Genomic DNA, 25,223 nt, shown 5'->3' on the forward strand with positions numbered 1-25,223 from the left:
AATTTTCTTTCTTAGAGAGCTTTACATGGGGGCACGGGCCATAGTCAGATTTGGTAGGAATGGAGAATGCACTAAGCCTATCAGTATCGCAAGAGGAGTGCGGCAAGGATGCGTGCTCGCTCCCTTCTTATTCACAATTTACATCAATGATCTGGAAAATACATTGCTCCGGGAGTGCAGGGACATGCCCATGATAGCCAATAGAACTGTCCCAGCACTATTATACGCGGATGCCGAGGTTTTGATGGCCCGGACACCCCTGGCCATGCGATGGATGATTACATCTTTCTCCCATTTCATGACCAATTTGGATTTAAGAATTATTTGTACCAAAACGTTTTGTATGAATTGTGGTCCCGGGGCACAAAATAAGAAGAAAGTAATGTACATTAATTCTAAACCATTGGATTTTACTCCAACTTTCCCGTATTTAGGTATATTGTTTGACCAAACTGGCCTGTGGAATACAACAATAAAGACAAGGAGGTTGTTGTTCTGTAAATCCATAATGGCCCTTACAAATTTTAGCAGAAAAATGGGTAAAAAACCAATTGGGGAACTTTTAACCATTTATGGAGCGACCTGTGTAGCAAATGTTACATATGGTGCAGGAATATGGGGATATGCAAGTGTGAAATCTTTACAGGTGGCAGAAAACTGTTTTATGAGATACCTCTTAGCAGTCCCAGATAGTGTTTCTACGTACATTTGCCACGCTGAACTGGGTCAACCGTATATAGAGGATGTTATCAAAGTCCAACCTGTACTTTTGTAGCATAGGGTATGGACTACAGAGGAGTGTGTTTTTAATCAATCAATTTTGAGAGATGTGATGAATTTGGATAACGTCAGCAAGATAAGATGGTTAATATCTGTAAAGACGTTTCTCATACGAATAGGCCATCGGGATTACTATGATGATCCCTTATCAATGTCCCATGAGTCTAGGAGAGAACTAAAAAAAATAATGTATGATGCATTTGGGAGATCGTAGAATGAGCACTGAAATGATGAAAAGTACAGTGGTTGCTCATCAACTAACAATGACCACTAGCAATATCCAACCATCTGTTAAGCCACACATGAGTGATTTTGAAAGGTTTCTGCTGACGCGTTTTAGATTAAATATCTTATTTAGATTTTTAAGCTTCCCCAACATGAACGATTGGACAAAGCAACTTAGTAAATGTCCATGTGACGATTTGTCCAATCAATCGGATATACATATACTGCTAATCTGTAAATTTTATATCGTACAGAGGAAAAGATGGATTGTGCCCGTATTGAAGATTATGGATGTTAATCAGTGTCGCCCTGCTTTTTTAGCTATCTAGAAACTAGATAATATATTAACTATTGCATCTGTCTCTGCTTTTTTTTAAAAATGTTCTTAGAGTACGAAAATCAATTCATGCTTCACCGTAAATAGCCAATTTTTACTGTGTGATGTTTGTTGTTTATACATATGTATATACACATCTTCTTTTTATATTGTGCCTTTTTAATTGTACTTTTATAGTTGTTTTTGTATATAATAACCGAATGAAGTTATTAAAGGAAAGGTCTGCACTGTGGGTACATTTGGTGTCCCTGTGCATAGTCCAGTGCAAACCGTTTGCAGGAGCCATTTTCTCCTGCTCTGACGCAAAACTGGACAAAGGACATGGGTGTAGCCTCACCTCTGTCCTGACCCTCCCATAGGGGGATCCCCAGAGTTTGTCCATCCCCTTCCTTGGGTATAAAGTAGGAACCCTAACTACAGGACTTTGGATTTTACCTGGACTAAACTCTGCAAGCAGAAACCAAGTACTTTGACAGTCTACACTTCGCTAGACGACACATGAATATCCCTTGGAGTAAAGGAATTACTCCCCTGCTGAAGCAGGCACCTTAACGGATCTGACCAGTTTGCATCTCCTGAGCTCCTGAGGACTTTGAAGATTTCTGCAACACAGGACGTGGGGTTCCAAGCATCTCTGAGGTTGATCTGCTCTCTCAGCAATTCTGAGACGAGTATCCCTCGTGGGGACCGTGCAACCTGAACCCCTGTGCACTGTGTACTTTTGCAGCAGCAAATGCTTTTTGGCAATCCCTGAGGCTGTGCTTTGGGCTACATGTAGTCCTGATCACGAGCAATATTTCCACTGAAGATATCTGGCCTCCACTCCACGAGTACTCCGTGGGCCTGTACTTCGTGATTCAGCTCGAGGTCCCTTCTCGATCCCTGATCTGTTGGCCTGTGGGTCCCGGTTAAGGTAACTGTGATTTCCCTTGGGCTTTCCTGGTTACTCCAGTCGTGTCCTGACTCCCCCTAGCCTAGAGAGTCTTCAGAACCTTGCTGGTCCTCACCGTAACTTGCTTCCTCTGCCCATGTGGGTTGCATTTGCCAAGGCTTGTTGGTGTTCAATCCAGACACTGACCCCCTGGCTTTCGACGTCCTTTGTGGGACAGCTCACCTCCGGATTTTGGTCACCGTTGACGTCTCCTGGTCCCTGTGGCTGCAGAGTCAAGCATCCAATCTTCTCACCTGAAGCACCCGACATCGGTGGGTATTCGTCTACCAAGCCCCTGGTCACCCTGAAGTGACCCAGACTCTGTCCCTTTGCTTTCAGGCTTGGATTTTACAGTCTCTATGACTTCAGTGATATAACATTGATGGCAGCAATTTCACTCGGAAAACTGTTCAAACACCACTAAGGAGGAGTAAAAAACTGGAAAAACAGTAACAAAGAGAGAAAGCAGGAATGAAAAAGATCAGACAGGAGTGAAAAAAGGGCAAGGTTAATCTAATTTAATTTAATCTGGTTGTGGATTAAAGAGGCATGAGGTGAGATCAAACTACGCACCCGGACATTTGATAGCACCAGCCGCGGGCTTTAAAATTCACATTACGTTTGAAATAGAAGGAACTCTGTAAAAAAAGGGTTAACACATCTAAGCCAAAAAAAAAGAATTCTACAAGTGGTACAATTTCTCACAAATCGCAAACCTGTTACCTTGTCTGTGGGTCAGCTTGCACAGGCTTGCAGCAGAGGTAGAGCCAGCAATTACAGAATGTTAGGACACAGCTCCTTTACCAGTCATTAGATGTAACAGCGAGATATGTTGCTTTCTGGGGATTGTCTACTGCAACACCACACTGGTGAAGAAACATTTTTACTTTTAGTTTTGCAAACGTGATGCCACAGTTTCGTGAGGTGGGACGATGGACCCCACCCCCGCTTTCCACAGTCATCCTGTATCTTTACAGATTAAGGGATGGCTGTGGAAGATATTTATTTATATATCTGACAGCAGCAGCACTTGCATCGCAAGTCTTTTCCATAGCACTGATGAAGATGCCTAGATCAATAGGGACATAGTGGGTAACACAGTTTAGGCAAAATAGCAGTTGTTTGGGAGTTACATCAGTTGTGTGATCGAGATTGGGAAGACAGCTTAAGCTAAGAATATAACGTTTAAGTTCATAGTGGGTCCCACAGGCATGAAATATATAGTGTATAGGGTGATGCACAGTGTGTAATATGCTATTCATTAGCATTGTTGAGTACGAGTGGACCAAGATGCCTGTGCCCTCCCTCACAATGGTAATAAAGTGCATATTGCATTCAGTGCATCTGTATTTATAGTGTATGCCATGGTATTGTTTCATATTCAGCACCTATAAACAATGCACTTCTAAACACATGCAGCACTTATAAACAGTAACTTATACACAAAGGTATATAACCACATTCCCAAAATAAGGTGTTGAATCCATATGACCAGAGAGCATTGTGAGAATGGCCCTATTTTAGACTATTAGCTGTGATACAAATTAGCTTTGATTTCTCAGGTCCATTAAGATGTACTGTGATGGTGAAATGGAATTTGGCCTTGGCACTGTAGTAATAAATGTGTCAATGTGCATTTATTAACGGAGTTGGTCTAAATATGGCAGTGTTTGGCCAGATTTATTTTTGTTGCGTGGCCACATTTACAGCAGCCCCTTTCTTTCGAAGATGGGTTACAGGGTGACGTTACCATCTTGCGGCTCTGATGCCTACCTCTGGGTCATAAAGTCCAGCAGGAAGCAGCACATCTCCACCACGACCTGCAGCATCCCTGTCTGACAGCGTCACTTCTAAGGACTTGTCTGCTCCCCACACTCTGAGAGGACTGAGACAGCGCATCTGGGGAGGGAAGGGGAGAAAAAGCCTGTGGGCAGCGAGGAGAGCGTTGGGAGCATGAAAAAAGGATAGGTAGGGAAGAAAGTGCTGCAAGGATGTGCGGGTGAGTTACACATGACTTGATATATATATTTTTTTTTTTCAGGGGTGGCATGGGTTGGGCACTGAGTATTTTAATGTATTTAGGGCCATATTCACAAAGGTAAACGTAGACTTAGGTCTAACGTTACTTCTTTTTGGTATTCACAAAGGTAAGTTACCATTAGTAACTTCACTACTAGTAGTGACTGTACTACTAGTAGGTTTTCAAGTAGTAACATACCTATGTGAATACCAAAAAATAGAAAACTTAGATTTAGGGGTTACATTTATACTTAAGTGTAAGTTTACTACTTTTTGGTATTTAAAAAAGTATGCTACTACTAGTAAGTTTACTACAAGTCATTTTACTAGTAGTAACTTTACTACTAGTAACTTTACTACTGTAAGTTTACTATTACTAACTTACCTTTGCGAATACCAAACAGTAGTAAACTTTGACTTAACTCTAAGTTTACCTTTGTGAATTGGCCCTCAGTGTGGAGAGATGATTGCCATATTTGGATAGATCCACCATAACACTTCTCTTTCTGCACAAGTGGTCTATTGGTTTAGCTTAGAGAGGACTTAAGGGGCCTTTGACGAAGCAAACACAACATAAATTGTACCTAGGCAGTGATCAACAAAAATTGATTTTTCAATTCAATTGACACAACAAACAGCTTGGTCATTACTGATATTATCTGCTATGTCACTGGAAACCCTGAGCCAGAAAGCAAGCTTGTAGATGGTAGGGAATCCAACTGAATGCAATGGACCTGGTTCATAAAATATACTCATAATTCCACACCCATATGTGTGCTCCTATCTACAGGTGTAGGTTTACAAATGTTGGTAAATGACATACATTCACAGATTGCAGATTTTCCAGGCATATTAATGAGAATGTCATGTGGCATTTTGCCAAGTTGCTATCTCCCCAATGGGTGAGCAGTCAAAATATCGATTTATTTTATATCGACCTACACTAATATCGATTTTTTATTGTAGGGACAGAAAATCGATGTCAAGAATATCGTTGACCAGAATATCGACCTTAAGGTAAGTAATATTGGGTTTTTTTATTTCGAAGTAAGTAATATCGAAGTTAGTAATATCGAAGTAAGTAATATCGTTAGCAAAAATATCGTTGTCAATAATATCAATATTTATGTTAGTGTTATGTATTTGAGTATGTATTTTATATGTATGTTTACCATTTTTTGTAATGTATTTTAATATTTTAAAATATATGTATTAAATGTTTAGAAATGTGTAATTTTTTTAACTAAATTTTGATTTTTGTATCAGAGCGGGTTGTGGGTTTATAGGGGAATAGGGTGGAAAGTAATGTAATTACAATTAATTAATTATTTCTTTTTATTTATTGTTACTGATTATTAATGTATTGGTAATTGATTATACATTGGTAATTATTTTTTATTCATTCATTAATGTATCATTATATTAATTATAATTACTTTATTATTATTATTTATTTTTTATTTAATGTTATTGTTAATTTATTGTTAATGTATTATTAATTGGTAATTAATTTGTATTATTGATTAATTGACAATTACATTATTTGTGTGTTTTTTTCATGTGTAGCGGGTAGTGTGTTTATGGGGGAATAGGGTGGGGAGTAATTTAATGTTATTAAAGTAAATATTAATTTAATTATATTGGTCTTTAATATTATTTTTTTAGTTAATTAATTTTTTATGTGCTATTTATTTTACAAAAATTATTTAATTAATAAGTATGTTAATTTAAAGCCTACGCTATCCTACATTTTCCACACTTACATTCACTGGAGTTGGAATATTAATTTTAACCCCTTCGATATCCAACACTTTCCCTACTTTTGCACTCACTGGAGTGGGAATAGTAAGTTTTTACCCCCACGCTATCCAACACTTTCCCTACTGTTGCACTCCTTGGAGTTGGAATAGTTATTTTAACCCCTACGCTATCCAGCACTTTCCCTACTGTTGCACTCACTGGAGTGGGAATATTCATTTTTACCCCTACTCTATCCAACACTTTCCCTACTGTTGCACTCCCTGGAGTGGGAATAGTCATATTTACCACTACACTATCCAACACTTTCCATACTCTTGCACTCCCTGGTGTGGGAATAGTAATTTTTACCACTATGCTATCCAACACTTTCCCTACTGTTGCACTCACTAGGGTGGGAATAGTAATTTTTACCCCTACGATATCCAACACTTTCCCTACTTTTGCACTCACTAGGGTGGGAATAGTAATTTTTACCCCTACACTATCCAACATTTTCCCTACTGTTGCACTGTTTGGAGTTGTAATAGTAATTTTATTACGTCGGCTATCTAATATTTTTGTATTATTTTAGTTCATGTATAATAAGTAATATTTAAAAAAGATTACAATTATTTTTTTTTTAATTTGTTATATATATTTATTTAATTTGTATCTATATTATTGTTGTATGTGTATAGATGTTTTTATAATTTATATGATTTTTTAAATATAAGTTAATAACTTACAAATTATTAGTAAGTATATATATTATATATATGTGTATGTTTAATTTATTTTTACAGATTATATATATATTACTTATAATTTTTAAACATTTTAAAATATTTTTAACTCTGTTTATTTAAATTATATGTATTATTTACTTTATTTTACATTATTTTTTTAAGTTAAATAAAAAACGCTATTTTTAACAACAACATTTTTGACATCGATATTTATTTTTCGATATTTTTGTTCTTACCTTAATGTAGAAAGGATGTCAATGTTTTTGACTTCGATATTCTTGATTCGATATTTTTGTAGGTCAATATTCTGACCTTCGATATTTTGTCAGTGATTCTCCCCAATGTGCTCAGAGTTTTAAGCACAGTATACAACTGTGGGGAAAGGTAGCCATGTCTTTTTAGTTTTCTTCTCCATGAGTGATATATTTTTCCCTATGAAGAAACCTCTTCCTATATACCCCCACAAAGTTTGGAGGTGTTCCACTCCCCGTCCCAACCTTGGCTGTTTTCAAATAAATCGATCTATCTACAACACGATTATAAATGTGCTTATTTCACAAATTAGCGCATTCCCTCTGCACACCTCAGCTAAGAAACATGGAGTGGGGGTTGATGGTTTATGTTTCAAAGCTTTTCTGTCTACTGTGCAAGTGTGATGAATCGCAGTTAGTCATGTGTTGGAAGAAAGTGTGATTTTCTTCTTAATCAAATGCAATAATGACTTCTGCTATATGAATAAAACAACAGTAATATATTGCCCCATGTGTTACAGTTGAATAATGCTCACTTTAGTAACCCTTGAAATAAATGCCAAACAGTAAGTCATCTATGTTAGCATGGGAACCTATGACATGGTGGGTTCATCCTTGCACAGCCACCTCTTGTGCAAGGCGTACAGATCCTTTTAAGATTCTTTTTTTAATAGAATTTACATTTGTCATTCACAAGCCTCCCCCACCCAGTGCTATTTTAGAACCACTGTTATAGGACAGCCGCACCTTCTGTGGAATCCACCTGCCTTCCCTACTGTATTTATGCCGCACATATTTTAATCTCTCCACCACTTCTCTCTTTCTGTTTCCTAGTTCCAAATCCAGGCCTCTATAATCTGTGATTCATGAAGCACACCTTGCACCTTTTGGCTTCTACCCACTCTGTTATCTTTAACATCTTGTCAGGGTTGGACTGGGAACCCAAAGCAGCCCTGGCAAATTGTGTCAGGCCAGCCCCCATATGTTGCTTAGCAAGGGAGCGGAGTGTGCGAGCCTGCCCACCATAAGGGGGTTTGCCGGTGCTCCCTCCAAGAAGATATGGAAACAAAGGGCAATAATGGTGCATACTACAACACATTTATCATTACACATTCGAATGTATTCGTTTTTAAAGCATAGCAAATAATGACTTTGGATTGCACCAGGACACAAAATCTTTGTTAGGGGCTCTCAATTGTTCCCATACTATCACCCTCCAACAGTGCCCCTCATCTCTCCATAGCCCCTCTCTCACATGGTAGCGCCTCTCATATCACTGTAGGGTGTCGGAGGACTTTACATCACACACAGAGAAAATGTTACATGAGACAAAGGGAACTAGGAGGTGTAGGCATTTTCAAGAGTGTTCGATCTGGAGAAGCACCAACTCAGGATTCAAAACAGAACACAGTGGCTAGGGCTGACTTTACTAATAAGAATGTATTTCTACTCAAACACGTCCTTTTTAAGAAACATTAGGAAAATGAAAGACTGAAAAAAAACATGTTTCTAAGCTGTACCATACAGTTTGCATGAATCTCTTTGACGGTAGTTGATAGCTCACTGAGCTAGATTATGATTGCAATTTATGAACTTCACAATAACAAATGGATCTCTGTGACAAAGGCAGTGACCCACTGAGCTATGCACATAAAATGTCGTCCTGTGCTCTGCGTGATGCATGTTTTACAGCAGGCATGTTAACCCTCTGCGCTACCTTAGATGAGTCAAAACTGCCACTAGACAAAACTCTGATCCCTCTCCAGCAGGAATATTAATCACCAGAGGTATCTTGACAATTTCATTGTTGCTGGAAACTGATAAAATATGTCCAAATACAGAGAGGCTGGAAACGAAAGTGAATGCTGAGTAGATTATGCTGGCCTGCTGATTTTATTCCTAGAGCCCACACTCAAGAACTGCTGCAAAACCAGCCCCCCCCCCCCCAGTAATAAAACCGGCCCCCCACATTTCCAGTCTCCTTAGTAAAACGCCTGATGGCCACTCCGGCCAGTCCCGCCCTGCATCTTGTAGATTCTGCTGTCCCAATTGGACACATCACATATGTGACCTTCAGACCAGGGCACAGTGTCACAAGTGTTGGCTTCACAACTTGGCACGGTATTATAAATATGAGTTTCAAAAATGAGCACATTACTATATACCTCCACCAAAACTGAACATGGAACCCCGGATGAGACCTCCAGTGGGAGGGGGGCAAGTGTTCAAATGCAACCATTGGCCTACAAAGGTTGGCATGTGCTTTAATGCAAGCAAGTAAAAGGACCACATTCCCTTGATTGGAAAAAAAAACTAATAATTGGGGTGCATTGGTCCCTCAAGCCCTGGATCCTGGTGCCACTGCACCTGCTGCCCTGTGTTACCACCTATGCCCCCGCCGACACCTGAGGCGGCGCCTCACAACTGGTGTAGGCACTGGTTATACTTCCTTTTTTCACATCTCTTTGTTCTCCCGGATTTCCCTGAAGCTCTTTACCTTCTTTATTATACTGTATGACTTCACACTATTAGACGTTGACCATTGTTTTAAAACGGAAGCTGTTCGAAAGAGGGTGCGGACTAACTGAGCTTTCAGTTTTCCATTAACAAAAAAAATAAAACTACAATTATTTCAACCGTTTATGGTTTTCCCCTCGAGTGCGTGCAATTAAAGTTACAGACGGGAACAGCTGCATTATCTCTGGGTCTACAGACGATATAAATAAGGGCTTCTGTACTGGGTAGGGCATCAATAGCTGATGACAACGCCTTCGACACCATCATGAAGGTAGGTGAGAACGAGAATATTACTTTAAAGGCGGTAGACAAAGTCTATAGGAGATCTTGAGCCGCGTGACTGAGAGGAATGCCCAGTGAAGCTATTCTCTGTGTTTTGCCTCCAGGGCATACCTCCAGCTTCCATTCCATTCTATCATTTTTTTTAGAGAAAATATCTGCAGAGGATGAAGGCAGCCATCTTGGAATTTTAGGTTTGCCAACCCGGTATTGGTTCAAAATATTGGAACATCTGGGCATTTCCTAGACAAGAAAGGTATGTAGAAGGCTGGTTGGAGTGGGCGACTCCGATGCCAATCTTCTGTTTCTGATAGGCAGGGTGAGGTGGGACAGAAGTGTCATTTGCATGTTGACATAGTGATTTCACTGAAAGGTCAATGGGGCCTTGCAGATTTAATAACAGTTTGGATTTTGCTCAAACTGACCAGTACTTCAGTTAACATCAGAACCAATTAACCAAGAAGTGAAAGACGTCCATGGATTGTTCCTGATCTCTCTGACTCCTTGGCTCACCCTTTTGCCTCTTTCTAGTCTTAAGAACACCCAAGAAGGGCTCAGATCAAACACTGCCTGAGAATAACGTTTCTCTCCCATAACACCCTTCGGATTAAGGCGCCTGACTGGAATCTCCTAGAAGGTTAGCGCCTCTGATACAATGTTGTAATTTCCGGAAACTGGGACAAGCAAGATGGAGTTTAGTTAACAGATCTCAAACAATCTAGAGAGGCGTGAGGGTTCATGCTTTACAATCGGAAATCTACTTTTTGAGCCTGCCATTGAAAAGAAACACATACTTGGGGCTATCTTCGCAAAATGATTGTGTAAAACCGAGAAGGGTTTACAGATTAACGATGTTTAACCTCAGGGTACTTTTCTCTCTTGCCTTTTCTCTATGGATTTTATGCGATTGGGGTATTTTCTCCTCTGATGATTTGGGTTCAGGACTCACAGTCCAATAGGGCAACCTTGACTTTGGCACGTGTTTTACCTAATGACATAGGCATGCTCCCCACACATTACACCTCCAGTGGACACTGCCAGCCTCCTGGGCAGGGCAGCAAAACCCACCTGGCAGGCTTAGACATGCACAAGGCTCTCTGACATGATGGCTCGGACATGATGGTTTTGTCACAACTAAGAGGCTCATTGCAAGTCAGCTGAAACGTACATCGTTATTAGCCCACTTGGAATTCTGTAGATACCATTTAGAATAATTCAGCATTATCCTGACGTTACTAGGAGGAAAGGGGAATAACCACGGGGACAAGTTTCAAGTGCACAGATTCCTGCACGTTATTCCATCTTTTTCCCAGTCACATATTTTGCCGCAGGAGGCGCTGTGTTTCCACACTTGAAATCTGGTTTGGGCCGGTATTTCCTGTTACTATTCAAATTTGGCTTACAAGGCGCTCAGAATGAAGGCTTCAGAGTGTTAAATGGCGCCAGTTGCTAGCTGGTTTCACCAACCAATATCTTACAGAGCAGCAGTTGCCAGCCTTGTGTGGAGGGTGTGCTGAATCATAAAGAGAGGGGTGGTAGCTTATGGCATATCCAGTCAGCCAGTCCAGCATAGAGATGGGGAGTTAAATAGCATTAAATCAGGGCTCCCTATCATGGGGCGGGGTCAACACATTACTAGTTCTTAATATACAGAAGTTAAAGTAAATTTGCTGCTTGAGGTAATGTCCTCACTTTGACTTTAGTAGCCCCCTGAAGCTGCACCGTTCCCCTACATCCCTGCTTACTCCATCCTGCTCAACCGGTTCCTGCTGCCGTACAGTGTAGCCTTCTCCTCAGCTGCCGCCCAGATAACCCCAGCCCTTCTTCTGATCCATCCCATGTCGCTGCTCCATAAGACCAATGCCTCGTGACCTTCTCCTGGCTTTCTGAAATCACTGTCACTCCATGAATCCCTTTTTTTAGACTCTAGGTGGAAACTATTGAGGTTGTATGAGGAGAGTCGACCCAAGACAGAATCAAACCGCTTCACCTATCCTTATTCTGAAAAATAGTGCTTCCATCGTTGTGTTCCATGTTGTAATGCACATCAGTGTAGAATGATGCACTGATGCTGTATTAGCTAAATCAATGCTTTTGCAGTGATAGAAGAGAAAACTCACAACAAGAGCACCACCAATTCTCTCAATTAATCTTTTTGCTATCTTGGCCACTACCCACAGCTCTGTTCCATACCTAACAGGCCAACGCTACTCTCCAAGGCACCGTCACTTCCTATGCAGTGCAGTGAAATTGATAAATTTTCTGGATTTTCTTTCCAGAGGATGGCCTGCTAATAGGCTTTATATGCCCCCTAGCACCAGGACTTTATCAATGTGACATCCCGAGACAGAAAGCCAGTTGGACGGCAACCTCCCCGCAAAAAACTGAGCACCGCTTGAAGGAGACGCTCTCTAGGTAATGATCAAACCTGTGACCTACTACAGGAATATTTAGTGGACCCCAAACCCTCTCTCACCATGGAAAAGCACACTCAAGAAGAAAAGTTACAGGAAGCAGGGAGTGTGAGCAAGAAAAAGGGCCAGCTTTACGGGTAGATTTTGGGATAGTTCCTAGGATGTTCTTAAGGGCTGGAATAGGGTAGAGTCATGATGACCAGCTTCTCACAGGTTTGCAGATCTGTACATTAAAGGCTAGTTTGGCGAGATTTCAGATTTGTTAGCCTGAGTAATATGCACAGACTTTAGTGAAAGTGGTTAAACTGGTCATCTTTCATCCAGAGAACCATTTAGAGACTGAATTCCTTCCACTCTTGGATGAAGTTATGTTGTAATACTGACATACATATAGTGCTTTGGGCAATGGCTGGGTGCAGTGGTAACTCATTAACTCCTTGCCATGTGCTCTCAATGTATGGCGTTTATTCTACTTTCGAACAGTGACGTAGGAAGGGGGTGCGGTGGGTGTGGGCCGCCCCAGGTGTCATAGCTGAGTGGGGTGACAAAATGGCAAACAAATGTGTTTTAAACACATATTTTTGACATTTTGTCAAGCTCCGCTTTTTTTTGCCATTTTGTCAAGCTTATGCCTCGTTGCATGGTGTAAGGGCGACACAATTCCCTGATAAATATTCCCCCGTAATGTGCCTGATGTGCTTGTGTGAGGGAATCATAGCTGAGGTACACCCCTCAGACATGCACAATCCAGACATCCAAGTATAGAGTGCTTTATTTTATTTTGAAAGAACACTCTGTAGCTGGGTCATGCCTCAGCCCCCTTCCCCTCCTCCTGTCATCAGGAGCCTGGAGAGGAGGGAGAGAGAGCTGACCTGTGCACCAGCAGTGTTCGTGAAAACACGAAATGTGTGTTTCTATCTATCTATCTATCTATCTATCTATCTATCTATCTATCTATCTATCTATCTATCTATCTATCTATCTATCTATCTATCTATCTATCTATCTATCTATCTATCTATCTATCTATCTATCTATCTATCTATCTATCTATCCATCTATCCAACTGTCTGTCTGTCTATCTATCTATCTATCTATCTATCTATCTATCTATCTATCTATCTATCTATCTATCTATCTATCTATCTATCTATCTATCTATCTATCTTTCTATCTATTTGGGGGATTTATAAAGTGCAACAGCTACTCATTGAGTGTTCAGGCGCTGGCTATAAAACTGATCCCGATTAAAAAGCGAGCCCAAAGAGGCAAGTTTTAAGAAGACGCTGGTAAGCCTGAATATGCTTTGTGGCACGGAGCTGCTGTGGAAGTGTTCCAAACCCTTGCAGCCAGGTAGGAATAGGAGCTTCTGCCCCACTTTTTCCTTCTAACCCCTTAAGCGCTGCAGTCAGCCAACGGTCGTCGCGAGCACTACCTTGCCAGTGCTGCGCACGACCGTTGGCTCGTTATTCTGACGTTCAGCACTGGGTGCTGAACGTTCGACTCAGCTAAGAGGTTAAATTGAGGAATCACCACCAACAAGGAACAAGAGGAACGGAGTGATCTTGATGGTTGGTAAGTGGTAATTCTATTAGACAGGACCTGAGGGCCTGAATGATAGAAAGCTCTGTGTGTCAGGACTAATCCGTTAAACCTAAGTCGTTCCTTGATGGGAAATCAGTGTTGTTCTTTCAGGTACGGTTGGATGTGGGATCTCCTAGCGAGTCTCAACAGAAACCATGCTGAGGCGTTCTGAACCAGCTGTAGTCTCTTCAGGAGATAGACCGGTAAACCCCAATAAAGTGAATTAGCATATCTAGCCGTGAAGTGATCAGGGCTGAATCACTGTTTTCTGCTTAGGTAGAGAGAGAAGGAAATTTTTAAAAAAATGGATTTTTATTCTTGAGGAGTATGAAACAGGAGCCTACTACACTGGCCACCTGGGAAGCGGAGGTGGCAGAGTTATCAAATTTCACCTACAGATTGTGAGCCACCACGGCAGGGGCCAGTGGAGGAATGACACCATTATGTCATTGTCCCAGCTGGAAGGTGGAATCCCCAAGAGCAAGATTTCAGTTTTGCTGCTATTGCATTGCAGGTTGCTGGTGCGCATCCATTAAAATACTGCTGAAATGCAGGCCTTAAAATTACTTAGCGCGAATCAAAGGCATTATATCTAGGGTGAGGAGAAATTTGTGTCATCGCTATACGAAACTAGTTATATGTCGTAAGATTCTACAGGGGTCACCAGTGGGGTCATGTAGACATTGCATAGTGTGGGACTCAAATCAGACCTTTTGGGTACCCCAAAACAAAGAGGTTTAGTTTCAAAGGTGAATGGAACCATCCATATAGATTGATGTCTGCCTACCAGGAAACAGAGGAATCAGGCCAAGGCGGGGCCAAAGATACTTATGCCACCGAGACTCTGTAAAGTATAGGGTGTGAGACAGTGTCAAAAGCTGCAGCTAGATCAAGAAGAATCAGGGCCATCTGCTTCCCTGATCCACTGCTAGCTTAACCCTTTCGGCGCTATTGATGGAACCGTTCCGTCACGCCCCTCGGGTGGGCTGTGCTCATGACGGAACGGTTCCATCACGGCCCGCTCGCCGCGCCTGCGCGGCACTGATTTTGCGCCTTTGCGGCACGTTTCATTAAGCGGGCGGGGCCGTGACGGAACCGTTCCGTCACAAGCACAGCTCACCCGCGAGCCGTGACGGAACGGTTCTGTCACCCGCACAGGTGAGCCGCGCGCCCTTCCGCGACCGTTAGCGCTGCGGCGGAATAGCCGCCGCAGCGAAGGTGTTAATGATGTCTGCAACCTCCAGCAAAGTAGTGTTGATGCTGAAGCCAGGCCAAAAGCCCAACTGGGAGGGGTATAGCCATTTATTCTGTTCTAAAAAACAGAGTTGCCGGTTAATAATCTTTTCTAATATCTTGGCAAAGGCCGGCAACAAAGAGATTGGTCTGGAGTTGGAAAGTTTGATATTTCAGCTGATGGCTTTTTAGGAGGGGTATTAATTTGGCCTGTTTTCAACAGCTAGGGACTGTGGCTGTCAGTATGAACAGGTTTAAAAGACTATTTTGGTGGGTGGGGGGGTTGATTGCGGCACTTTTGGAGACAAGCCATGAATACTGGTAAACTGAAAAATGCACAGGGGCCTCATAGGAAGGTGGGTGGGGGGGGGGGCTAACACCCCTCATAAAAAGTCACTGCTGGTGTTATGTCAATATAGAAATTTAGAAATATATATTAAAACATTAAGAAAAAAATATCAATCACATTTATTAACATTGGTAGTGTTAATTATTTTGTCTACCTTTGACAAGCCAATAGGGGCAGTAGGTCAATTTTTCTTGCTTACACTAGGGCAGGGTCAAGACTGATTTGCATATGGCTGGGTCCAAACTGGAATGGCATGGTGAGCAAAAAAACGATGGATTTGGGCCCATATCTCTGTACTAGGGTGAAATATGACATTGTTCTGCATTCTGTCCATCAATTGTTCTTTTGCATTTGCACTAGGGCACATTGCACCCTTGCTACACCTCTGCTGACCAGAATATGAATCCACTTGATGCTGGGTTAAGGATAATGATGTTTTCTTATCTGTGTTGGGTTCCAGAAGATAAATCTGTTCAGGCATGAACTTCCACCCAAAAATGTGCATGTGCAAAATCCTCATAGTTCACAAAGAGAAAAAATGTGCACTGCGCACCTACCCATTGTGTTTCATGTAAGCAAATTATGCATACGTAATGTACAAATAGCTGCAGGAATGTGAAAGTATGGAACAGTAAAATCTCCAAGTTTGCATACTGAAAATGGGACCCTCGTACCTTCCCCTGGAAAAGGAGTGCTAATGAGTTTTTGTTCAACACAAGAGTATTACAACAATTTCCTGAGCTCCAACCCTTCGCAGGCCTATACGAAGCACTAGCAAGGAAAATCTTATCAAGGTGGCTAGAAAATCAGGTTACATTAACCAAATACTATTTTATTGTCCTGCATGTCACATCTCACACATGCACCTGCATGCAAGTATTTTTTTTAATTCCCTTAATGTGTTTTTTATGAACATCTTGGGAAATAATATTTTTTTCTCCTGCTGTACGTGAACATGTTTGTGAATCTCCAAACGTGCACATTTTTCACATATAGTCACGGAAATAATTCGTATATTTTGTGATTGGGGCCACATAATTGTTCCTCCCTTTGAAACGTGAAATCTTTGTTCCTGGTATAACATATACTCCCATCTGCTGCAAGTCCCCTATCAATAAAAACACAGATATATGTTCGTTCTTTCTCCTTTGGAATGGTCAGACATTATTCAATTTCTCCACATCAAAATGTATACATTTTCAAAACCTAAAACCTGTCTTTTAGCTTACTGCTCCTCACTCTGTGTAATTCCTTGCATACTCTAGTGTGAGAATGCCCGTGTTGGAGATAGACAGCATTATAGGAATCCAATTTGAGAACCCACCACCACTTGGTGGCATTCTTTAACAAGCATTTACAATGCAATGGTCTCGGCAATATTATAGGTAGAGCTATCAATCAATCAGTGACACTTATAAAGCGCGCTACATACCCGTAGGGTCTCAAGGCGCTGGGGGGGGGGGGGGGGGGGGGGGGGGGGTGCCGCTACTGCTCGAACAGCCAGGTCTTCAGCTTCTTCCTGAAGGAGAGGTGGTCTTGGGTCAGGCGCAGGTCGGACGGGAGGGAGTTCCAGGTCTTGGCGGCCAGGTAGGAGAAGGACCTTCCTCCTGTGGTTGCTCTTCGGATGCGGGGGACGGCGGCGAGGGCGTGGTTGGCTGATCGGAGGTGGCGTTTGGGAGCGTAGAAGTTGACTCGGCTGTTGAGGTAGCTCGGGCCTTGGTCGTGTAGGGCTTTGTGTGCGTGGGTGAGGAGGCGGAAGGTGATTCTCTTGTTGATGGGGAGCCAGTGAAGGTCTCTCAGATGTCCGGAGATGTGGCTGGATCGTGGGATGTCGAGGATGAGTCTGGCTGAGGCGTTTTGGATCCGCTGGAGTCTCTTCTGGAGCTTGGCGGTGGTCCCGGCGTAGAGGGCGTTGCCGTAGTCCAGTCGGCTGGTGACGAGGGCCTGGGTGACGGTCTTCCTGGTCTCTGTGGGGATCCACCAGAAGATCTTCCGTAGCATGCGTAGGATGTTGAAGCACGCCGAGGAGACGCTGTTGACTTGCCTGGTCATGGAGAGGGAGGAGTCCAGGATGAAGCCCAGGTTACGTGCATGGTCTGTCGGTTCGGGTGCGGTGCCCAGGGCGGGAGGCCACCAGGAGTCGTCCCAGGCGGAGGGAGAGGAGCCCAGGATGAGGACCTCCGTCTTGTCCGAGTTCAGTTTCAGGCGGCTGGTCGTCATCCACTCGGCTACCTCTTTCATCCCTTCGTGTAGGTTGGCTCTGGCGGCGGCGGGGTTGTTGGTCAGGGAGAGGATCAGCTGGGTGTCGTCGGCGTAGGAGATGATGCTGAGGTGGTGTTTGCGTACGATGGCCGCGAGGGGGCTCATGTAGACGTTGAAGAGGGTGGGGCTCAGGGATGATCCTTGGGGGACGCCGCAGATGACTTCGGAGGCCTCTGACTTGTACGGTGGTAGGCGGACTCGCTGTGTTCTTCCGTCGAGGAAGGAGATGATCCATTCCAGCGCCTTGTCCTGGATTCCGATGTTGCTGAGGCGCCGTATTAGGGTGCGGTGGCAGACCGTGTCGAATGCCGCGGAGAGGTCTAGGAGGATGAGGGCCGCTGTTTCTCCATTGTCCATCAGGGCTCGGATGTCATCGGTGGCGGCGATGAGGGCGGTCTCGGTGCTGTGTTTGGCTCGGAAGCCGGACTGTGAGGGGTCGAGGGATCCGTTCGTCTCGAGGAAGGCGGCCATCTGCTTGTTGACGGTCTTCTCGATGACTTTGGCTGGAAACGGGAGAAGCGAGATGGGGCGGTAATTCTTGAGGTCGGTGGGGTCCGCTGTTGGTTTCTTGAGTAGAGCGCTGAGTTCGGCGTGTTTCCAGCTCTCGGGGAAGATGGCGGTGTCGAAGGATGTGTTGATGATGTCTCGCAGGTGGGGTGCGATGACAGCGTCGGCCTTGTTGAAGATGTGGTGGGGGCAGGGGTCGGTTGGTGATCCGGAGTGGATTGAGTTCATCGTGCGGATGGTGTCTTCTGTGCTGATCGGGGTCCAGGCGTGGAGGGTGGTGGTGGGGGGGGGTGGCTGGTCGGTCGTGGTGTGCGTTGGTTGGTTGTTGAAACTGCTGTGTATGTCTGTGATCTTGTTGTGGAAGTAGGAGGCGAGGGAGTTGCAGAGGTCTTGCGATGGGGTGATGTCGTTGTTTCCTGCGTTGGGGTTGGAAAGCTCTTTCACGATGTTGAAGAGTTCCTTGCTGTTGTGTGCGTTGTTGTCCAACCGGTCCTTGAATGCTGTTCTCTTGGCGGCGCGGATCAGCTGGTGGTGTTTCCGGGTGGCAAGTTTGTAGGAGGTCCTGTTGTCCGGTGTCGGATCCCTTTTCCAGACTTTCTCGAGGGCTCGGCAGTTCGTCTTGGAGCTCTTGAGTTCGTCGGTGAACCATGGGGCCTTCTTGCTGCCGGGTCTGCTAGGCGGGGTCCTCAGCGGGGCGAGTTCGTCCGCGCAGTTGCTGATCCACTTCGTGATGTTATCGGCGGCCTGGCTGGGGTTCGCTGAGCTGGCAGGAGGGTGTTGGCTCAGGGAGGTGGCGAGCTGGTCTGCTGTGATCTTGTTCCAGCTTCTGCGGGCGGTGTGTTGCTGGTGTTGGTGGGTCGTTGTTCTCTTGAAGGTGAAGTGGACGCAGCTGTGGTCCGTCCATTGAAGCTCTGTGGCGTGGCTGAAGTCGATGTCTGTGCTGGATGAGAAGACGGCGTCGAGTGTGTGTCCGGCGAGGTGGGTGGGGGTGGACACCAGTTGCTTGAGTCCCAGGTTGGCGAGGTTGTCGAGCAGGGTGCTGGTGTTGTGGTCGTTGTTGTTCTCCAGATGGAAGTTGAGGTCTCCCAGGAGGATGTAGTCAGCGGAGGGGAGGGCATGCGGGCTGACGAAGTCGGCGATGTCCTCGCTGAATTGCGTGCGTGGTCCAGGGGGTCGGTAGATCAGGGTGCCTCTGAGGGTGGTGTTCGGGTTGGTGTGGATCTGGAAATGCAGGTGTTCGGCGCTGGTCAGGGTGTTGTCGGTGCTGGTCGTGAGGCGGATGGTGTTCCTGTGGATGATGGCGATGCCTCCTCCCATCTGGTTGGCGTTTCGGTCCCTCCGGACGATCTTGTAGCCCTCAGGGATAGCGATGGCGATGTCGGGAGCTGATGAGGCGTTCATCCAGGTCTCCGTGAGGAAGGCAACGTCAGGGGCTGTGGTGTCGAGGAGGTTCCAGAGTTCGATGGCGTGTCTGTGGACGGAGCGGGTGTTGAGCAGGATGCACTTGAGGTGGGTGCTGCTGGTGTTGGACTTGGCGGGTGCTGGTGCGGGGCTGGTCCGGCTGCAGGAGAACTCTAAACAGGCACAAAATAGCGAAAAAAACGGGACAAAAACAGAGATAAACACAGATCAGCAATACAAGCACAAATCCCTGACAAAACTAAACAAAACAAGGGGAAAAAGCGCTCGCAGCGGCGGCAGCCGGCGAACGAGGCACAGACAAGGCAGCAGCGAGGCAGAGGGCAGGCAAGGGGCACACGCAGCAGCTGGTGGCCGTGCGGCGCGGGGGTGTCCCAGAAGTGGGCATTGCATATTATTGCATATTATTTTGTTATTTTTTTTTGTATCCCTAAATAAATGGCATTGTCATTTATATTGGCAATAGCTTAATTGCTTGCAAATGCGAGACCTATTGCATTAGCAGAGAGAGAGTGAGGTAGTGAGATAGAGAGAGAGTGAGGTAGTGAGATAGAGAGAGAGAGTGAGGTAGTGAAATAGAGAGAGAGTGAGGTAGTGAGAGAGAGAGTGAGGTAGATAGAGAGTGAGGTAGTGAGAGACCGAGAGAGTGAGGTAGTGAAAGAGTGAGGTAGTGAGGGAGAGGGATGTTCTGAGATAGTGAGATAGAAACAGAGAGTGAGGTTGTGAGGTAGTGAGATAGAGAGAGAGAGTGAGGTAGTGAAAGAGAGAGTGAAAGTGAGTTAGTGAGATAGAAAGAGATAGAGTGAGGTAGTGAGATAGAGGTAGAGTGAGGTAGTGAGTTAGAGAGAGAGAGTGAAGTTGTGAGGTAGTGAGATAGAGAGTGAGGTAGTGAGATAGAGAGTGAGGTAGTGATGTTTTGAGAGAGCAAGTCGTGAGATAGTGAGGTAGTGAGATAGATAGAGTGGAGTAGTGAGGTAGAGAGAGTGAGGGAGTGAGAGAGTGAGTTAGTTAGAGAGAGTGAGTGAGTGAGGTAGTGAGAAAGAGAGTGAGGTAGTGAAAGTGAGAGAGTGAGGTAGTGAGATACAAAGAGATAGAGTGAGGTAGTGAGATAGAGAGAGAGTGAGGTAGTGAGATAGAGAGAGAGTGAAGTTGTGAGGTAGTGAGATAGAGAGTGATGTAGTGAGAGAGTGAGGTAGGGAGAGATAGTGATGTAATGAGGTATTGAGAGAGATAGTTAGTGAGGTAGTGAGATAGTGATGTTGTGAGATAGAGAGAGTTGAGTAGTGAGGTAGAGAGAGTGAGGTAGACAGAGAGAGTGAGTTAGTGAGAGAGAGTGAGATAGTGAGAGAGAGAGAGAGAGAGAGGTAGTGAGAGAGAGAGTGAGTTAGTGAGGGAGAGAGTGAGGTAGAAACGCTATCTACCAACACAAAAAAATGTAGCACTTACCTGTATATCTTAAACAAACAAATAGCAATTATTTACTAGTGTCAGTCCATAACACCCCCCCCCCCATATTACCATGTTATTATTCGTTGCTCAAATCCCTTGTTGCAAGAAGACCTGTTCAACTATAACTGTAGGCCTGGCTATCAGGTAGTGCTGTTGTACTATGGAGTGCTCTAACACCTATGCGGTAGGGCAGCATCATATAAAAACCTCAATTGATGTATGCACTAATGCACACATATAGGGAGAAATGCGCTGGGATGCTCAAGAGTAGCCATGCGCTATAGAAGAAGGTATTCATTCATTCATTCATTCATTCAATGTCCGTTGAACTGAAGCAATCAGTGTCTTATTAACATCCTATTAATTCCTTGTTCAAAGAGAAATGCTTTGATCTTACCCCGTATGGAATGAGGACCTTTGATGAGATTCATGTCTACGCTGGAAAGCAGGAAGTCATGGTGAAAAGAGCAACATACAGCAACGTATATATTGCCCAGATATAGCTTTCAGCTAGGTGCAAACTATGCAAATACCATATACATAAATATAAATACACATGGATCTGTTGGAAACAAGATTCTCACCTTCGTTTAGCCCCTCTCTCTTCGTAGAAGGTTACTTCCTAAAACGCTCACATGCCACGTTCCAGCACAAGATTCTTACTGGTCCTTTGTCTATTAAACTCCCTCTACCCTTTCCTGATCTTTTGGCCTTTATTACCCGCTCCGCTCCACTCACTATATACACTGATCTTCTTTGTAATGGGACATGTACTGAACACCTTTCACTTAAGCTGGAGACTCTGGTCTCCTGTTAAACCCCTTTCAAGTTCCCTCTTGACTCCCTAATGTTAATTCACATGCCCACTGCGTCGCCCCCGTAGAGCTTGTACAGCGGTCAGAATGAACCTACTGGCTGTGACAACAGTAGAGTTTCTTCATACCTACCCCAAATATATTCACATTTACATACATTGTCCCCACCTTCGCTCTTGTGAAGTACAACTTACTCCCTAAAAGAGCCGGTGCTGTGTTAGCCTTAGCTTCGAAATTTACGGGACCCCAAAGGTTCATCAAACGCCTTCGACTAGAAGGGGGCTGCCTGGCACCAGGGAAGTCTTCGTGATCGATCGAGAGTGCTTTGAAAGACACACTGTCTTACACAGAAAAATTGAGGTTCTAAGAAACCCCCAAGGAAAAAAAAACAGGATTTTCTCTCTCTAAAGCGAAATCTTATTGAACAATTGTTGCCTGAAACTTGAGTACCTAAAATCTACCTGTGATCTATGATGCTTTCCTCTTGAAGGGGAGAACACAGCAAAAAGATGTTGAGAGCACAATATCATGGCAACGCCCTATGATGCATAGACCAACAACAACCTTTTCTAGCAACAAAGGTAGTGGCTGACTGCATTAACCGGCTTAGAGAGCCCAACTTTTTAGCAAATGCATCTATGAACCCAGAAGTCACCGCCAACACTCTTAGCGAACACAATTCGTTCAACAGACATCTACATCTTGGGAGAGTCAGACACTGCACTTTATTAACAAAGTCGTGCATTTTAACAATTCAAAGTTTGAGAACAAAGGAGAGATTTATTTTTTTGGTGTGCAATGTGTGTGTGTGTGGGGGAGGCAGAATGTGTGGAGGGGAGGGCCGGTGTATGAGTGTCTCTCTTTTCACACAACTAAGAAGATCAGAGGCGCAAATGCAGGCAGCAGGGCACCCATGGGCAACGGCGGGGCTGCTTCGGGCAAACAGTTCCAAAAATAGAAGCTTCCGGAGCCATTTCCATACTAAGTGTCCCAGGGCAAGCCTATGCATCATGAGAAAGCCTGTTTTCTGAAACGACGGAAAGGCGGCAACTTACCCCTCCTTTGAGGAGCAGCATTAAGCAGAATTGGTATGAATGCGGCGACGGAGGGGGGGTGCGAGAGCGCGACGGAGGAGGGCAGAGGGAAGGGGGGGAGCCGAGCAGCTTCTGAAAGCGCTGTTTGCACAAGGTGCCAGGAGCAGTGCTACTGTGCACAAGAGGTGCTTGGCACAAGTGTGGAGCTCTGTGGAAGTCGCAGTGAGCACACGAGGAGCCGGAGAATGAACCGGGAGCAGAGGCTGAGTCACTCACTGCAAAGAAATCGTTTGGCATAAGTGGGCACAAGGGAACTAAACACACTGGCAGCGGTGGGCACAAGGGATACTATCTAGCGACAACGTTTGGCATCAGTAGGCACAAGAGGATGCTTTCTAGCGACAACGTTTGGCATCGGTAGGCACAAGAGGTTACAATCTAGAGACAACACTTGGCATCGGTAGGCACAACGGATACTATCCAGAGACAGCACTTGGCATCGGTGGGCACAAGAGGATGCGATCTAAAGATATGGTGGGGACGGGGAGACTGATACGGTGGGGAGTGAGGGTGAAGGAAGAGGGGGAGATAGAGAAACGTATGAGAGGCACAACGCATACTATCTCGAGACAGCGCTTGGCATCGGTAGGCACAAGAGGATGCTATCTAAAGACAGCGCTTGGCATCGGTTGGCACATGAGGACATTATCTAGTGCTTAGCATCGGTAGGCACTTACCCTGTGTTGACCTCCTGGTTTCGGTGGACGCCCCTGCTGCTGCTTGTCTGGGTCTGGAATGCAGTGTGAAGTAATAACAACTCCCTTCTGATGCCTGCTGAACTCGGATTTCCCCCTCACTGCCCCCATCCCCGCATTTTATCAAGAGATTTCGTCCGGGCTGCCTCCTTCCCCCTGGACCACACCTTCCCACCTCACCCTTCTTGTCCCCGCCCCTTCCCTCAGATCAGCACATCTCCGCTCTGCCGAGTCCTCCTGGCATGGGTCAGCCCAGTGAGGACAGTGCCCGGTACCGGCTGTCATGGCGCTTTCCGTAGCGCCCTGGCACAAACCTCAGCCTTTAACTCACCTCTAGTCCAATGCACCTCTAGTCCATCTTTGATCCTCCATTTGCCAAAGTAGGTTGGTATTTGCGTTGCTGAAGTTACAGGCAAGTGGGTGGGTGTTGACCAGGATGCATTGCCTCACGTAATGCATTCTGGGACTTGTAGTGCACCATTTATTATCGTTGCAGATGCAGATATGAGCTCAAAGAAAATGATGTCTGTTGATATCACCCGCGGCCACTTGGCACCCACTCAGGTGCGGTTTTTATTGAAGTTCTTTTGTGTATTATGCCGGTCTGTCTCTGTTACCAGAGTGTCCTCGCTCGACCTCTATTTAGTAGGTGGGTGATTGGTAGTTCAGGTCACTCTGTTGTAAAAGGCTGCATGTTACGGTTGTTTTGCTACACTTGCAACCTAAGTTATGTTTGTTAAGGAAGCTTGCGCTGTAACTTTTCGTGCATTGCAGCTGCTTTTGTTGTACATGCAGGTGTAAGCTGCCACGTACGTGTGGAACAACGCTGGTCTGCTGCTCCACCTTTTATAAATGTGTTCCTTGTAACATAAATTCTGTTTTCAGGAAAAGGAATAATTTCTTTTGCTGATCGTTCTACCCAACACAGAAACAAACTGCATTTCTGAATGATAATTTGCAAAATACACAAAGCAGACTTCCATTTCCTCCTGCAATAGTGCCATGGTGTACACAGAGTTCCTGCTTTCACGACTTTATTTCAGGTTGTCACAAGGTGGCAGCCCCTTAATCTCAGTGTACACCAGGCCCCCCGTGGAGAGTCTGCCTCTTGCTCAGGGGTTGTTTTTGTCCTCAGAGGGCTCCCCGTCCCTTCTCACCTCTCCAAGAGCCAGACCCTCTACCTGCCGCCCCCCGCTTAACGGTTCACACCTTAGTGCGCAAGCTCGCATTTCCAGAAAGGGCCCTGGGGGCTCCATGACACCCCAAGATGAGGAGGAAGAGAGGGGGGTTGAGGAAGACTTGGTGGGGACGGGGAGACGGATACGGTGGGGAGTGAGGGTGAAGGAAGAGGGGGAGATAGAGAGGCGTACGAGAGAGAACCAGTGTGGAAAGAGACCCGCAAGTTGGGAGAGAGGAATGAAAACAACGGAGCAAGTGTGTGTGTGTGTAGGGGGGGTGGGGGGGGCAGAATGTGTGGAGGGGAGAGCCGGTGTATGAGTGTCTCTCTTTTCACACAACTAAGAAGATCAGAGGCGCAAATGCAGGCAGCAGGGCACCCATGGGCGACGGCGGGGCTG

At 44.9% G+C, this 25,223-nt stretch overlaps 1 protein-coding gene across 1 annotated transcript in view; it reads left to right on the top strand.

Moving 5' to 3' along the window:
- Nucleotides 1–9,726: 9,726 nt before the first annotated feature.
- The window catches only part of LOC147703665 (microfibril-associated glycoprotein 4-like), a 75,163-nt gene continuing 59,666 nt past the window's right edge, over nucleotides 9,727–25,223 (top strand). Inside the window, exon 1 of the mRNA XM_086928942.1 lies at nucleotides 9,727–9,817. Coding sequence (XP_086785068.1) covers nucleotides 9,812–9,817 — 6 coding nt within the window. The 5' untranslated portion in view covers nucleotides 9,727–9,811. The remainder of the gene's footprint in view (nucleotides 9,818–25,223) is intronic.

Source organism: Lissotriton vulgaris, chromosome 7 (assembly GCF_964263255.1).
Source record: "Lissotriton vulgaris chromosome 7, aLisVul1.2, whole genome shotgun sequence".
In the NCBI taxonomy this organism is placed as follows: Eukaryota; Metazoa; Chordata; class Amphibia; order Caudata; family Salamandridae; genus Lissotriton; species Lissotriton vulgaris.